Source organism: Oreochromis aureus, linkage group 19, assembly GCF_013358895.1.
Source record: "Oreochromis aureus strain Israel breed Guangdong linkage group 19, ZZ_aureus, whole genome shotgun sequence".
Lineage (NCBI taxonomy): Eukaryota > Metazoa > Chordata > Actinopteri > Cichliformes > Cichlidae > Oreochromis > Oreochromis aureus.
The window spans coordinates 12,505,201-12,521,349 of NC_052960.1; the positions used below are offsets into that span (position 1 = coordinate 12,505,201).

General features: G+C 38.4%; 1 protein-coding gene across 4 annotated transcripts; it reads left to right on the forward strand.

The window, feature by feature from the left end:
- The first annotated feature begins 356 nt into the window (after nt 1–356).
- Nucleotides 357–15,912, forward strand: asxl2 (ASXL transcriptional regulator 2). Of its 4 annotated transcripts, XR_004198695.2 has the most exons (14): nt 357–509; nt 2,248–2,330; nt 2,536–2,538; nt 3,251–3,359; nt 3,588–3,729; nt 6,882–7,000; nt 7,903–8,023; nt 8,311–8,370; nt 8,602–8,762; nt 9,019–9,115; nt 9,224–9,329; nt 10,656–11,388; nt 11,700–14,410; nt 15,310–15,912. XR_004198695.2 is itself a non-coding variant. In XM_031727066.2 (13 exons), exons 1-13 carry the CDS (start codon nt 453–455, stop codon nt 13,491–13,493), a joined length of 3,585 nt encoding a protein of 1,194 aa, XP_031582926.1. In that variant the 5' UTR covers nt 357–452; the 3' UTR covers nt 13,494–15,912. The 4 variants fall into 4 exon arrangements, 3 of the variants coding, with proteins under 3 accessions (XP_031582926.1, XP_031582927.1, XP_031582928.1); XM_031727066.2 differs by having other exon boundaries at nt 11,700–15,912; XM_031727067.2 differs by lacking the exon at nt 2,536–2,538 and having other exon boundaries at nt 11,700–15,912.
- The last annotated feature ends 237 nt before the right edge of the window (nt 15,913–16,149 follow it).

Here is a 16,149-nt window from a genome sequence, read left to right on the forward strand (position 1 = left end):
GGAGGGGGGGTCTGCAAGACCACTTTGGTTTAGCCTGTATGCTTGATGAATTGTTGCTTCAGTTTGTAGCCTGTGTAATTGTAAGCCAAAAATGTGAAGAAAGCTTGCAGTGCTCTCTATATCAGCTGCCTTATTTTTTCATAGTTGTGAAATTGTGCAAAGTCCATTTGCTTACACATGAAAATAAAGAGACTTAAACAGTCTTAAACTCATTATTATATATATATCCTCCTTTCTCGTCATAATTGCAGCTGGCAAATGTGTAAATACATGTGGGAAAGTTGAGGACTTGGAATGACAGCTACATACAGTAAGATGACGTTTCTTTTAGAGTCACATGACTCTTTTACAGTAAGTCCAACATGGCAGACGGAGTGGATCTTACGCGGTAACTAAAGCAACATTTTAACTGAAACAGAAATTGAAGACTACTCTGCAACAGGACATTCACAATGAGGGAGAGACAGAAGAAGAAGAAGGGGAGGACGTGGGCGGAAGCAGCGAAAACGGTATTCTTGGTGTTTTATGTAGCGTTTGTTGTGGTTGTTTTCCTTGAACGCTCCCACTTGTACAACTGTGTTTATGAGTTCATGACCTGCTGGTGAAGATGAAATGTTGCGTGCACCGCGCAAGGCCTGTGTTGACGGTTCGACATTTGGAAAGACCGCTGTCACTACTAGCCTTGTAGCTTTCATCAAGTGGCACCTCAAAGCATAAATACAGCGAAATAAATATAAGTCATGTGCACCCAAGCATGCCTCTGAACCCGCTGTATGTGTTTTGTGGGGACAGTAAGGCTGACAGGTCTCGTAGGATATTAAGTCCAATGAAGTAACCGTGAAGTAATCACGCCAGTGTTGCGCGCTAGCGCGACTAGCATGGGCTAGCTGCTGCTAACGCAACTCTGTTCGTCAACAAGTTTGTTTTATGTTATTTGGAAATAAACCACTATAATACCTCCTGTTTCCGTAGTTAAGTAGTTTGCTCTTGGGTTGCTTTAACTACAAACTCGATGACAAAGTCAGTCTAGTCATGCCAGCGTTTTGCGAGAGTACAATATATGTTGTTAGCATTGAGCTAGCTGACAGCATAGCATGCTAACGAGTATAAAATTATCAAAACGTCCAATAGTAATTTATAATTTAAGCACATTGCAATCGGCTGTAACGCTTTGCGTTAGCTTCATACAGGTATTTACACTTAATAGTTTGCGCACAGCATGTAGTATGCTAACTGCATAGAAAATAAATAGCGATTACGTTTGTAGGACTCATAAAGTTATGTTTCATTGCAGTGCTCAAAACACTAGCTAAAGTAATTCAAGGCTTTTCGAGAGGGTTTGGGAAAAGTGTAAGCGCTACATCTTAAGGTTACCCATAGTAGTTTTTTAAAATTACCGATTTAAAGTTGCTGATATGTTATTATTATTATTATTATTATTATTATTATTATTATACTGTTATGAGAAGCTTTTATTGTCATGTTTTTCTTTCAGCCAACACTCAGAGAGTGAGATGTTACAGCATAAGGTGGTGCATCCACCTCAAACCTGAATGAAACTTACAACTTAAAAATTTACCACCCCTTATTTATTACTAGACGGATTCTGTGCATTTTCTCCAGAGATTGCAAGATATTCATGCAAAATATATTTCTAATAGTGAAAAAAAGAAAGAAATACAAAACACAACTGTGCTGTGCTTGTTGACTGGATCATTTTAACCTTAGTACAAACTAGTTGAGCTTTTGCATAAATTGCTCAAGTTTTAAGCTAAGATTGAGGAAATCGTCCTGGGAAGTCTTGCATCAAAAATCAGAAAATCAATAAAAATCAAGACAAAAACCCTAAAAAGGCACACAGTCATTAGAACAAATAACAATTGGTAGATTTTAAAAAAAAAAAAGCAGCTTCAAAACCTTTGCCACTTCTCTGTCAGTCAGTCATAAGCACTTCGCAGTTTAACTGACAGAGAAACAAATGGATATTTATAGTGGTTATACTTACATAAGGGGACCCTGTACCTCCTACTACAGATAAAATCCTGTTAGCTTGCTGAACAGTAGAGAAATATCTTGGGGAGTGAGGAGTGTTTTTCCTATGGTTATTTATTTTAATTCGTTTTACTGATGTGTAAAAAATGTGATATCTTTAATGAAGTAACCTTGGGGTTGCCTCTTAATTTCTGAATATTTTTCCTTTAAATAATCTATCTGCAAAATATAATCATCTGCATTTTTATTTTCTAGGTTCTGGAGAAGTACCCTAATACACCTATGAGCCATAAAGAGATCTTGCAAGTGATCCAAAGAGAAAGACTTAAGGAAATAAGGTACACAGGTCCTTGTTGTCATAGCTTTGGAACTGCAGATACACTTCATATTTGAGACATTTTCATGAGAGCACTACAGGTGTCATCTGTCATTTCTCAGCTGCTCATATCATGTGCATTTTTGTTATTCACATAGTCACAGTTACTTTACTCAATTAATAATTGTTTTATTTCTTTTTGTTTCACTGTCACTATTCTCATCCAGAAGGTAAGAAAAAGTAGCCCCCACCCCTTATCTTAACAAACTCACAGCAATGCAGGTTTGTTTGGAGTTGCCTTTTTGCATGTTAATAGGAATAACATGTTCTAGGTTAGGTTGCATAAAAATGCAATGCTACATTCATAGTTTGAGTTTCCACAGCCACCTGTTGCATAAAAATTACATTTTCCTTGTTTTTCGAGTAATTAACAAAATAAAAATTAGGAATATTTAAGCATAACTAGAGTAATTTCCAAAAAGATAAAAACAGTCTTTTGTTTTTTCTAGTAATTATATTGTTCAAAGCTTTATGCGTTATACTGTGTAAAGCAGCACAAATGCAATTTGACAAAAAAAAAAGTAAGGTTCAATTTGTCAGTCTAGATTTGTGCATGACTTAAGCAAAGCTTGACAGATTAATTTTTTTGCAACAGGCATTTTTATGTCAAACCCCTTTATTCTGTGAGTATCAGTCAACCACTCTAATTAGATGAGCATTGGATCAGTTTTCTGCAGCTGATTTCTCATAAAGCACAGAGCAAATTTCCCCTCTAACTGCACTGATGCAAATCTGACCTGAACTCACACATGTTTTCCTGATGCATGATAGCAGCTTCTCCCAAGTTACCAGACCAACCTCTCCCCTTCCTTCGTCTTTTCCCAGCCATCTGATTTATGGGGGAACAGATGTGTAAACTGTGTTTTTCCTCTTGTGATCCAGCGGAACTTCACCGCTGGCATGTCTGAATGCAATGCTGCACACGAACTCTCGTGGTGAGGAGGGAATCTTCTACAAAGTTCCAGGCAGAATGGGAGTCTACACATTAAAGGTTTGTGAGACACAAGGCGCTGTTTATTACTCAGCCAGTACAGGAAAAAAGAAATAGTACATGTTTTTCTTTGCTAATTGCAGCTTTTTGGGTACCTGGACACAAATTAAGTTATGAATGTACATGCCGTAGCTGGTCATTTTTCTTATTTACTTCTGCTTAACTGTTCCTCCGCTCTGTTTGCTGCATAAAAATAACATGGAGTCTTTTGCTCCGTTTTTCATATAGAAGGACATCTCAGATGTGGTGAAGGAGCTGTCGGAAGAGGGCTCTGAGGAGAGCAGTGACAATCTTTCTGACTCTCGAAGCTCAGAAAACAACAGTAGTGCTATCAGTCAAGAGGGCAGGAGAGGAAGGTGGATGCGAAGAGGTATTGTGCCCTTGCATACAGGTTCTTTAATTAACTTACACATGACCATAAATTTTAAAGTGACTTGTTATGAATGAGTTTCCAGACTGTTGTTTTGCAAATAATAATACATTTCTTAGTTGCAAGATAATTTGGTCCTACTTTTACTGCTACAACATTAATATGTGCTATCTGTTTGTAATCTAATTTGTAATTATGGCTTTTTAAAAAAATAAGTACTCATTGTAATCAACATAACTTACCATAGCATTGAAATACTTTATAACACAAAAATGTGTGCTTTATATAAAGTATTTTTTACTTAGCTAAGAATGATGAAGATTTTAGCTGTAACTGTGAATTAACATAATTGATGTAAAGCAGTAAATTCCGTTAAAGTAACTGTTTATTAAAAGCAGAAATAGCCATGTTGCTTTTACAGCTCTTGTGCAAATATTTGATAAGCAGGCTACTTAGCATCACATTTCAGACATGCCAAAAATTTAGTTGTACCTGATGTCTCAAATACAGTTTTGATAGGTCTTTTAGTTTTAAGTGTTCACCAGGAATTCTCAGAGGGTAAGAAAATCATATTCTATGAATATGTAATGAGTATTTGTTTTTTTACTTGTGACAGCGGACTGCTCAAACATTATGGTCCAAGTCAGTGTATGAACTGTACCAGTATATACTTGTAGTGGATGAAATTTGCAGCTGTAATTTTGAAATGCACTGCAGAATGGCTGATTTACTCTACTGAATAGTAGACTACAGAGTGAATAAATGGGCAGTTTGAACAGTCAGATTGTCTGCCATGAAGAAAGGGTCTCATTCTTAATAGCTCGATTACATGTTTAGCTTATATTTCCTGCAGATTTCAAACAAAATTATCCATCCATCTTCCTCTGCTTATCCAATTTAGGGTTGCAGTGGGGCTGGAACCTAATCCAGCTATTACAGATGAAAGGTTGGGTACACCCTAAACAGGTTGCCAGTCTATCGCAGGGCTAGCTGTTGGAGCCACACTACCATTTGTGCTCACATTCAACATTACACCTTAGATTTCCAATAGAACTAACTCAAACTAGCTAACCTGGTTAAACTAGTTTTAGTTGCATGTCTTTGGACTATGGAAGGAAGCTGGAGTTTGCAGTGGGAAGCTGATTTTAGATATGAAATCTTATTAAAGTTTGCGCATAAGATTTTGGAAATACCCATCATATTCTTTTAACACTTGAATATCATTATAATGTATCAGTGCAATCTCTGGAATGTTAACTATTTCCCATTAAAACAGTTTTAATGTGTTTATTTTCTGAAAATAAACAAGAAGGTGATATGAGAGACACAATAAAGCACATTTTCAGTGTACTTAAAAATGTTCGAGGGACTTGGTTTTTTGTTTGTATATCTGTCTCTCCTTGCAAGAATGAACAGTAATGCTCGGATTAAATTTTACCTGATATCAGTTTTCCACCACTTTTATATCTTGATTAAATTTTTCACCATGCTCATCACTGACATTGCTCAAATTTGATGGAAAGAATGTTGAGAAAACAATGTAAGAAGTGCATCTTCAGTGACACTCTGACACTCATTAACTGATATGATTTCAGCATGTTAAACACAAGTTCAGCATAATTCTCTGCTCTGAGATTGCCAAGAAAATTCTGGGCTACTGGCACAAATGTTTCCTATGCTGCTGATCCAGCTGGCTACAATTTCCTTTCAAACTCATCGTCAAGCATCAGTTCATGGATTTCAGGACTAACAAAAACATCTTTGTTGATTTTGGCTTCACTTTTCTGGAGACCAAACTTACATCTTAAATGTTGAAACGCATTGCTGTGTGTGTTCAGTCATCCCAGTTGTCCAGTACTTGGAACAGCTTAACCAGATGAAAATGGTTTTCAGATTTGGGGTCAAAAAGTCAATTTTGTTGAAGTACGGGTGAAAGAATCCAAGTACCAAAACACTTGTTGATCAGTGTTATAGGTTTGAAATATGTCACCATTATCTAACTTCCAGACCACCTATGTAAATTAACAGTGAATACTACTTAATAAAGCACTGAAATATGCCTTTACTAACTCCTTAAACACCTTTAAATGCAACCCCTGTTAACGTTTATTAAAAAGTAAGCGCGTTTTTTGCTGAAGTGTCATAACTGTTCATCAGTCAACAGAGAAGGAAAAAAAAAACATCAACAGATCATAATGCAGTAGATGTTTGGCTTTTTTTTTAGTTGATTGTAGCTGATTGGTTATGCCAGTTAGAGTTAACACCCCCCTGTCAGCTGATGATGTAGGTTATTGCGGAAACACCGGAAACTAGCTCAAGTAGCACTAGACATGCCAAGTTGGAAAGTGGCTTTACCACAAACATAAAATACACCACCTCATCAAAAACATTTCCTGGAATACACGCAGCACTGAACATGATGATAGCGAAAGGTGGGTTTTATCTTTGAGCTTTACTTTGTCCTTAATGCTGTCTGATAATTGTTCACCGAGAGCCTGCTGGCAGCGCACAACAGTCACATTACAACGGTTTCTGATCTTTTGTCATTCTGTGGGGTTAAAATATTGCTTTATTGTGAAATGAACACCTGATTGTGCCTGATTACAATGCAGTTTGAGAGAGGGAGCTTTTCATCAAGTGCCAATTATTTTGTTTTCCTCAGGTTGTGGTCTTGCTGACTCTTATTATTTCTCACTGCCACTTGAATAACTTAAGTGACGGTTAAAACAGGAAACTGAATTTTCTCAGTATGACCCGTGACCACTTCCTCATTATGCACAACTTAAAAGTACCAAGCAAATAACCTTGGTTTACAGCTGAGTAGGAGGGCTCTGATATTGCTTTATTTTTGAAATAATCGATGCAAAGGACTGCAAAGTCAAATGCAAATTAGGTAGCACTGGGAAGGAACTGCTGCAGAATGTAGAAAGATGTTCTGTAAGAAACAGAAGGCAAATAGTAGGAGGGGGATTGTTCTGAAGTTGAGCTCATTTTTAATAATATGATATTTTCGTAAGGTAATGTAATCTGCTTCTTTGTCTACAGAATTGGTTTCAGTTTCGCCAAAACAAAAGCACAATGTGATAAAGTCTGCACACCGCCCTCAGGAAATGTATTTGGTAACATCTGTTTTGTGCTTCTGTATTTCATAGTTCCCTCCAAGCTGCAGTCACAGCCGTCGTCTCCACAGCCTCGATGCTCGTCGCCGTCTGTCCCCACCAGTAAGCTCATCTCTCCCTCGCAGAAACACAGCAAGAAAGCTTTGAAACAGGTACAGCAAACAACATATATTTCTTGTTGTTTTTCTTTTTTAAACATACATTTAAGTTGTTAACTTATCCTCCCTACTCAGATGAGTAACATGAGTTCCTGCCACACCCCACTCCCGTATAAATCACTGCCTCTGTGTTCTGCAATATGCAAATCCACCCTTTTGTTTTTACATCGGTATACAGAGTGTGGAGTCTTAGACTTGGGCTCTTTTTGGGCTACAATGAACAATTAAATTTGTATGATTATATTCATTACTTTATTTTAATTGGCAGCACATAACTCAATGTTGGTGTTTCAGCTGGTGTTCTTTGTTTTTTTGTTCTTCATCTTGCTGATTATTTCAAACATCAGGGAGAACTGCCTGTAGCTATTTTGTTTTTTGTTTTTTTTGTTTTTTTTACAGTATTAATGTTTTCAAAGAACCCATTTCCCATTCTCACATTGGCTGTCTTTTGCCTTTTGTGTTCCATTTAATTAGATTTAATTTGATTGCACACATTGTAATTCACTCCATCTGTGCTGGTGTGAATTTGTATTCATTATTTGGGCGTAGGTAACACTACAAGATGGCGACTTGGCTGAAATATTACTGGACGGATCTGTTTATTGTTTCCTATTTTATATCTCATTGTGGTGGACCTCCTTTCTTTGCTTCTTTAAATCTGTAGAGAAATTTGTGACAAATTTGATCTGACTTGTTCTCAGATTTATGGCAAGTTGATGATTTATGCCTCTGTTATGCAACCTCTGTTCCATTGCACTGCTGTTATTTAGCTGTTATTTAACCAGGCAAGTGGCCCTTGGGGAGCAATTGCAGGGAAGCAGAGGGTTACACATATTCACACTCTGTTTTTCTCATACTGCTGGCTATTTGCGTCTTTCTGTGTTGTTCATTTTAAGGCCCTGAAGCAGCAGCAGCAGAGAAACCAGCGTAGACAGGGGGGAATGCCAATCTCCTCCAGTCCAAGACTGCTTCTGAAAACCCTTAAAGACATGGCAGATAACATTACAACAAAGACTGGTAGGTGGTAACTGTTACATTGCCAAATTGTTGGATAGTTTACTGATGTTAATTGCATGATATTACTCACAGTTTTGAAGATAGATGATGGATAGTGATGTAGTTCTGGGAATTATCCTGTTTATTATTGCAGGTTTTTATAACTAGACTACAAAAGGCTATGTATCATCATCATCCAAACATGACTCATATAATTGGCAGCTTTAATGTGGAAACTGAAGCAGTCAGATCTCTGGCTTTCATTTCTCAGAGCCTTTCCTTTAGCTCCTCTTCTTCTTTCCAAACAGATTTATGCCACCCAGTCGTACCCAGAAAGGTTTCCCAAAGGTCCAGTCGCCTCAGTGCAGGTAATTCAGACAAGTGCTTTTATTTAAATCAGTTGCATGCTTGTAATCTAGAATTAATTGTCTGCATAGTTATGTCTTAGGTGTAGGTAAAATTATTCTACTTTGACAGAAAACAATTAAGTAAAACAAATTATTTTACTACAAAATTGAGCTACATAATTCACAGTTGCTTCTTTGTATTATTGAATCTCCCTTGGTTTACATCTGTTTCCTGTTTTGTTTGTATCGCAGGGCAGATAAAACGTGCCAAGTATAAAATAGACGTGGAGACGCCAGACTCTATTTTGGTTAACACCAACCTGCGAGCAATCATCAACAAGCACAATTTCTCTGCCTTGCCTCCAGACTGCCAGCAAAGGCTGGTCAAACTTCTGCCAGAAGTAGACCGCCAGGTAGCCCTAAAATTATACATATGTTATAACGTTTGCTATTTATATTACATTAAATGTAAATGTGTAAGTAAAATTGTTGCTGTGTGCAGTATCTGCCAGTCATTATTTGATATATGCCTCATAAAATATCTTTTTAATCTCTGTAAAACATTTGTATATTCTATATCATAGTCAGAATCCAAATAAAGTCAATGTACTGATGCAGTGATGCTGATCGTCATGCTATTAGTCATAACATTGTGCCTTCTCTCCTCAGGCTTGCATGGACGGCCTTCTGAAGGTCACTAGCTCTGCCTTAAACAATGAGTTTTTCACATCAGCAGCTCAGTCTTGGAAAGATAGACTGGCCGAGGGTTAGTTCAAACGCTTTCAGTTCATAACTGCAAAATTCAATTCACATTCAAAAAACAGCACAACACCAAGGTTTACATTTGCTCTTTTGTGACTCTTCCATTTTTTAGGGGAATTCACTCCTGAATTGCAGCTCCGAATGCGCCAAGAAATTGAGAAGGAAAAGAAAGTTGAGCACTGGAAGGAAGCCTTCTTTGAAAACTATTATGGGGAGAAGTAGGTTCTCTGTTTCATTTATAATTTTTTGATCCACTTATCCTACCTATTTCTGGTGAACTTGGACATCATACAGTATCTTGCTAATCTGTCAGTCCAGCTGTTCGGTCTCCACTTGGCAGGTGAAGATCTTTAGCCCCGAATAGGTGTGTCGTAGGTTTGGGGTTGTTTAGATGACCAATTATAATATTTTAGCTAAAATTTTAGAATCTCTGTGTTCAGGGAGAAAGAGTATAAGGCATGTTCGCTTGGCTTTTCTTGTGAGGACATGTATTGGTGTTATTGCTTTCCCAAGCCTCTAACCCCACCTAATCCCAAGTTTAACCATCACAAATAAGTGTGACATCTTTATCCAAACCTTAACCTAAACCCACTTCTTACTTTAACTGTAAAAAACCCAAGTCTTCACTCTCAGAAAGCCTTTTGAAGGCTTTCAAAGAAAATGAGAGACAAAAAAAGTTCTCAGTCTTACCAAAGGTCATCTAATCCTGACCTGGCAGAGTTTTTAATAAGCTATCAGGACAAGTTTTATTTAATTGTCTTTATATATTGTCCTTGGTGTCCTGTATCAAATGACATCAGTCACTCATGCCTTGTCTAAACAGCCATGGCACAGTCACACACACCTTCAGTTAGTTCATTTTACAGCTGTCATCTTTTCCATCATCCTGTAGGGGAACTTTAGGGAACATCAGGATATTGTATCTACAAAAACTGGCCTAGGTTACACCCTCCCTTAGCTGGCAGTGGAGTAATTTTTCTTATATATCAAAAAAGACTAAAATCTTAGTACTTGTAGTATTTACAAAAGGAAAATGGATCAGTCGCTTTTCTTAAGAATATTGATTGAATATCTATTTCTAAAGGATATTTACTTTCTGTATAACATATTGGAACAGATTAACCAAACAGGGCAAAATAGCACGTCAGTGCAATGCCCAGATAGCGCTCATAAGTGTCATTAGTTTTATGGATGAATGAATTTTTTCCAACAGTTTCACTTTTAATGCACAACTTCAGATTAGATTCAGTAATTCAAAGATTTGTCATTTGTTGTCAAGTTTGTTGTTAAAAATTAAGCAATTCATAAGAAAAAGAACAGATTGAAAAGTAAAATACTACAATGAATAAAACAGTACTAGCCAATTAATTGTTTTTAGTTTGTTTGGGCTATTGTCATTTTCAAAACTCTTCTTGTGTATTTTTTAAAAAATAATTTAAAAGCTAAGTGTTTAATGACTCTTTCCTCATTCAAGAAAGAAAACACTTAATTCATGGAGTTGTGTTTTTTTTCCCTTTTTCTTTGTCTCCCTTTCTATTGTACAGTTCAGGGCTCAGCTATGAGGAATCCAAAGAGCTGACAAAGGCTGATTTGAATCAGGAGTCTGCCAGGCCTCAGTCCCCCTCTCATCAGACAGGACCTGTCGCTCAAGCACTAGAGGAATCTAAGTGCACCAAGGACAGCAGCCTGACTGATGCTCCTGCAAAAGACGTAAAGCCAGCGCAGACATCGTCACAGGAGCCTCTGAAAGCACTGCCTGCTCAAAAAGAGCCTGTCTTTACTGCAGAACCCATGAAGACGCGACGCTCACAGTATGCTGAGGATCGGAAGATGAATACAACCGCAAATACTGGACTGGTGGCTGCAGTGAGAGCACCAGAGGTTGAGAAACGTGGTGAATGGAGTGCAGCATCGACAATGCCAGAAAAGGAGCGCAAGGAAGACACGAAGGAGGAGAAAACTGAACGCTCCCAGTTGTCTGTGAACAGCAGCCCTCCACCAAAGGCTAGTTCAGAGTTGAAAGAAGTTCAGTCGGTGTCTATGGTTAAGCCTGCTGCAGAGAGCGAAGAGGTCATCTCAGAGCCCAGTGGCTCCTCAGAGCCGCTGAAAAGGAAGTCTCTCAGTGAAATAGAGGGTGAATTAACACCAGAGAAAAGACCCCGCATATCTTCAGTTTCTTCAGTGTCTTCATTCTCATCTGTGTCTCCCTCAGCATCATCCATATCCAGCCCTGCTACACCAACTTCAACAACAAATCAGAGGGTTCCACCACTAAAGGTAGGAATAAATGTGGCAGCTCAAAGTCTGCTCAGATCACTCTATTTTCTGAGCGGACCTGACAGGTCTGTAGCTTTATCTTTTTAGAGTTGGGCAACTATACTTGCCTCAGTATATTGTTAGTCTCAATATGCTCCAAGGACTTAGAGTTTTCCCAGTAAATCCCAGAGTTTGTTGTTTTGTACATGTGAGGAAATTAAAATAGGATACAGCTTGAAGCCTATTTATATTGTTATATGTTTTTTTAATTTATATTTTTTAGATATACAAATGGGAATTAATCTCTGGGGTTTTTTTTTTCCATTTTGCAGATCCCAGTATCACGAATTCTTCCCTTGCCCGTGTCACCTAGCCAGATCTCACCAAGGACTCCCCTCCCAAGCCCACTTAGTAGCCCATGCCGTACTGGTGCTCGCACTTTGGCAGATATCAAAGCCAAAGCTCAGCTTGCCCGAGCACAACGTGCAGCAGCAGCAGCATCATCATCTGCTTCAAAGGGGGCGGTGCCAGGCCCAGGGCCAGGTGGAGGCAGTAGTGAGCAGACACACCACTTATCCAGCCCGACATCCCCACAGGGATCTGCTAGGTTACCAGCCACACAGTTTAGTATATCTTCTCCTTGCCAAGTGGACTCTTTTGGTCCATGTAGCCCAAACCAGTCTCAGAAGTACTTAAGCAAAACTGAAGAAAAACATACAAGTCTTTCTGCTGGTACTGTCAGTACAGGAATCCATAGCGTCCAAAAGAGTTCAAGTGTATCAGCACAACCATCATCGGTGCATGCTTCAAAGGAACAGGAAATCCCATTAACTGCTGGATCAACAACCAGAACCAGCTCCTGCATCCCTGCAAACAACCCGCTGGTCACTCAGCTTCTGCAGGGCAAAGAAGTTCCACTGGAGCAGATCCTCCCAAAACCGCTATCCAAGGTGGAAGTAAAGATGTCAAACTTCTCCTCTGGTATTATGGGAAAGGCATCACATTCTGCTGAGCACAGGGCTGAGAAGTTCAATACATCAGGCCGAGCTGGTGTTTTCTCAGAAAACACAAAACATCACAGGGAACTTCCTGACAAGGAGACTCAGGAGCAGATCCTACAGGCTCTAATGCAGAGGAAAGTCCAACAAAGTCAACCTTATGGAGGGGGTGTAGGGCCTCAGTCACCTCAGTACAAAGTTCAGCAACTGATGCACGCAGAAGAGCGACAAGATCGATCCAGGATTTCTGTTGGTTTTTTGGGTCGAAGGAGGATGCCAAGGCCTGCCATGACAGGACATTACCTGCTCAATGTCTCCACGTATGGCAGAGGATCAGAGAGCAGGAGACTTCACCTGTCTGCCATTCCAAACACGTCTGTAACCAGCACAAAAAGGGAAACCACAGAAGCAGAGGATGCAGCCAAGGAGGACCAACCAGCCAGGAAAGTTTTTCTGTTTCCTTCTGGGGTCAAAACAGAGCAGCAAAGATGCTCAGTAAGCAAGTCTAATGAACCAGCGGGCTTTCAGCATCACTATAACATAAAGACGGAGCCTGGATCAGAGTATATTGAAGCTGGTGGTGATAACAACAACACCAGCGCAACCACCAAAGACACCAGCCCTTTTTCTCAGTCACACCGAAGGCACCTCGAACTCAATAGTAATCAAGGAAACTCCGAGCCATATCTTACCCACGTGGATCCCAGTCACCAGCGGCCGACTGCCTTTCAATCCCAGAGAACACTCGATAATCAGGAACCCCCGGTAGCATCATGCTACGGTGGCACTATCAGTATGTCCGTACCTCACACTTTGAACCGCAGCACTGCAGGCACCGGCTCTTCCACATCCTCATCAGAAGCTGATGGTGGTGGCATCCACGGGAGCGTTATGTCCTTCTCAGTGACTGTCACCACCATACCTGCTGGTCACTCATTAGACCACGGCAACCAGGGCGAGCCCTCACCTGAACAGTCATTCATTGAGGGCTCCAACATGGAGGACGTCCAGTCTAAATGCTACTGCCGACTGAAGGCAATGATCATGTGCAAGGGGTGTGGCGCTTTTTGCCATGATGACTGCATAGGCCCCTCAAAACTGTGTGTCTCGTGTTTAGTGGTACGATGATATTAAATTAACAGTAACAAAAGAATGGTTAGAGTTGTATTGTCACAGCACAAAGCAGAAGCAAGTGTTTTAGAATCAGTGCATAATAGCCTGAAACGTGTTAAGTCACGCTTTGGAGAAAACGGCTCTAGCATCGGTTCGTTGTGGGAAAGGCAAGGATTTACACTGGATGGTCTTGTTTTTCCACTAACATCTAAGAAAAGTTGTTTTGTGCAATTGTGTCATAGAAATGCCAATCCATTTTCAATCAAATGTTGTCAGATATGTGAGAAATGAAAACTGGCAGTGTTTGCACTTGGCTAGATTAGTGTGATATATTTTTTTAAATATATATATGCGTCTAGTTTTTTGTTTTTTTTTTCTTTTTTTTTTGAGGAGGGAAAATGAATGTTGCTATTTTTTTAGAACATAATGACTGTTGTGCTTTAGACTGACACTTTTTATTATTGGTCCTAATCATTTATGGTTTAACGGCAAAAAAAAAGAAAAAAAAAAGAAAAAGGGCGCTAATGATAATCATTTGATGTAGAGTACCTCCTATTTGGCATTTATGCACGTGTGGCAGGGAAGTGCAACTTACAGTAACTATTTTATATGAAACTGTACTTTTATTACTGAACACACTCAGATTTAAGAACTAGAAATGAACATGTATAGTTTTAGTAAGAAGATATAGTGTGATTTTTGAATGATACTTTATATAAATCAACCTGACTTGTTTCCAAGGCAAAGCACTTGAAAACCACCTGGATATAAAGTAATAACGGTGTACAGCACTTAAAATCAAACCTAAAGAAAAGAGAATCATATACAATTCCTCTATAATCCTTGTTGGTAAATTAAGATCTTTTCACTTCCAGTGAAGGTCTGAAGTCACTTCCTACTGCATGAATCAGCATTTCCTCCCCAAAAATCAGGTTTGTGGATATGATCTCCCTTGGTGTGGGATTTCTAATGCTTGTGTGTCTGTATAGATAAATCAGCCGTGGCAAACTTAATTTAAACACTCAAGGCGGGGGGGAGAAAATGCTGACAATTTTGTTATTTTGCTGTATATACTTGCTCATGTATGGTATTTGCCTAGATGTAGAAATATTGTTATTTTATTCGTGCTGCACACCTTGCTTGAGCATAACTGGCTCTTTATTTCAAAATGTTTTTCTTTTCTTTTTTTTTTTACTGTGGAATGAAAATAGAGAAGAACAGTGAAATATGCTAAAAACAGGTACAATATGTCACCAATACATCAATAAGTGAGTGTAACACTTCACTTTAACGCGGCCTTTTTCCAGGAAATTAAGAGAGTGATCCTCTATAATACTGTGGTTGGAAGTATTGTAAAAATGATATTTGTCACATATGTATTTAATCAACAGTAATTTGTCTTTGTGATGCACAACACATTTGTGGTGTCAGCACTTGTTATAACCTTTGCAGGCCCGTTATGATGATTTTAACATTAGTGCTTAGTGCGTACTGACTTGTAAAAAGGCCACTGTGTTTGAAGTGTTATCTCCAAACGTTTTGTGTTTTTGCTGGTTACAAATATTGACACATCTACTATATTTTAGAATCTCCTGGAGGTACAAAACATGACCTCTTTTATAGCAATTATTTCCAAGGTAGTATGCCAAAGTCACCTTAAAGAAAACAAAAAATAATCAGAAGTTGTTTTTAAATGTCTGACTAGTTAATCAAAGTAATATATTTTAATTAATATATTTTAATATAAAAGATCTATTTGCTAATTGTTTTTGACAAATCAACAGGGTATTTACTATATTAATATATTGGCTGTCTTTTTTTTTTTTTTTAGGCTGGACAGTCCACCGTGCAGAATAATCACTTTTCAAATAGTCCAGGTATCTGATATTCTGTATGGTCCAGGTTTTTTAGTGAATCCATTGGTCTATATTTTTCGATGAAGATGTTGTCTAAAGTGTAGCTTTTACTTGTCTATTTGCATCATCACTTTATGAAAAGATAATGTTTTAATGCACCATTTAAAAAGTCATTCAATTAATATAGTTTTATTTTTATTTGGTGGTTGTGTCTTGTGGAAAGTTGTTTTTGAGGGCTAGAATCTAGCAGGATTTTCACAAGGCATAGAAATTTCACTTATTAATGACATAGTGATGTTTGAGTTAGTGATACAGATGTGTTTTTTTTATTCTCATTTTTGACCCCCATTAATTATTTACGTCATATTTGGTTGAATGTGATGTTAGAGTCCTGCTGGACTGGATTGCACTGCAAAAAAATATTAAGAACAATCATTCTCAACCCTAAAGGCAGCTGAAATTTTTGTTAATGATGACTGAAACATGAGTCCAACAGCAGTCCCAATCAATACTAAGGCTAACTGTGTGTGTGCATTTGGAAGAGTAGAGCACATCATATAGAAAATGGCTTGAAGAAGTGGGGGTGGGAAAGGAGGGGGATTGCCACTTTTTCCCCTTCTTCTTTTAATGTCATGTTTGACACTAGGTGAATTTCTTTAATGTCAGTGTCATTTTGTCTCCATTTAAAACTCCACACTGTAAAAGCGATAACTAGTAATTGTTGATTTGAGTAAAGTTTTCAAATTAAACTGACTTAGAAATAAAACTTTCCATTTACAACCTAAAATATTGTCTGCCCAACAAATTTCTTCCAT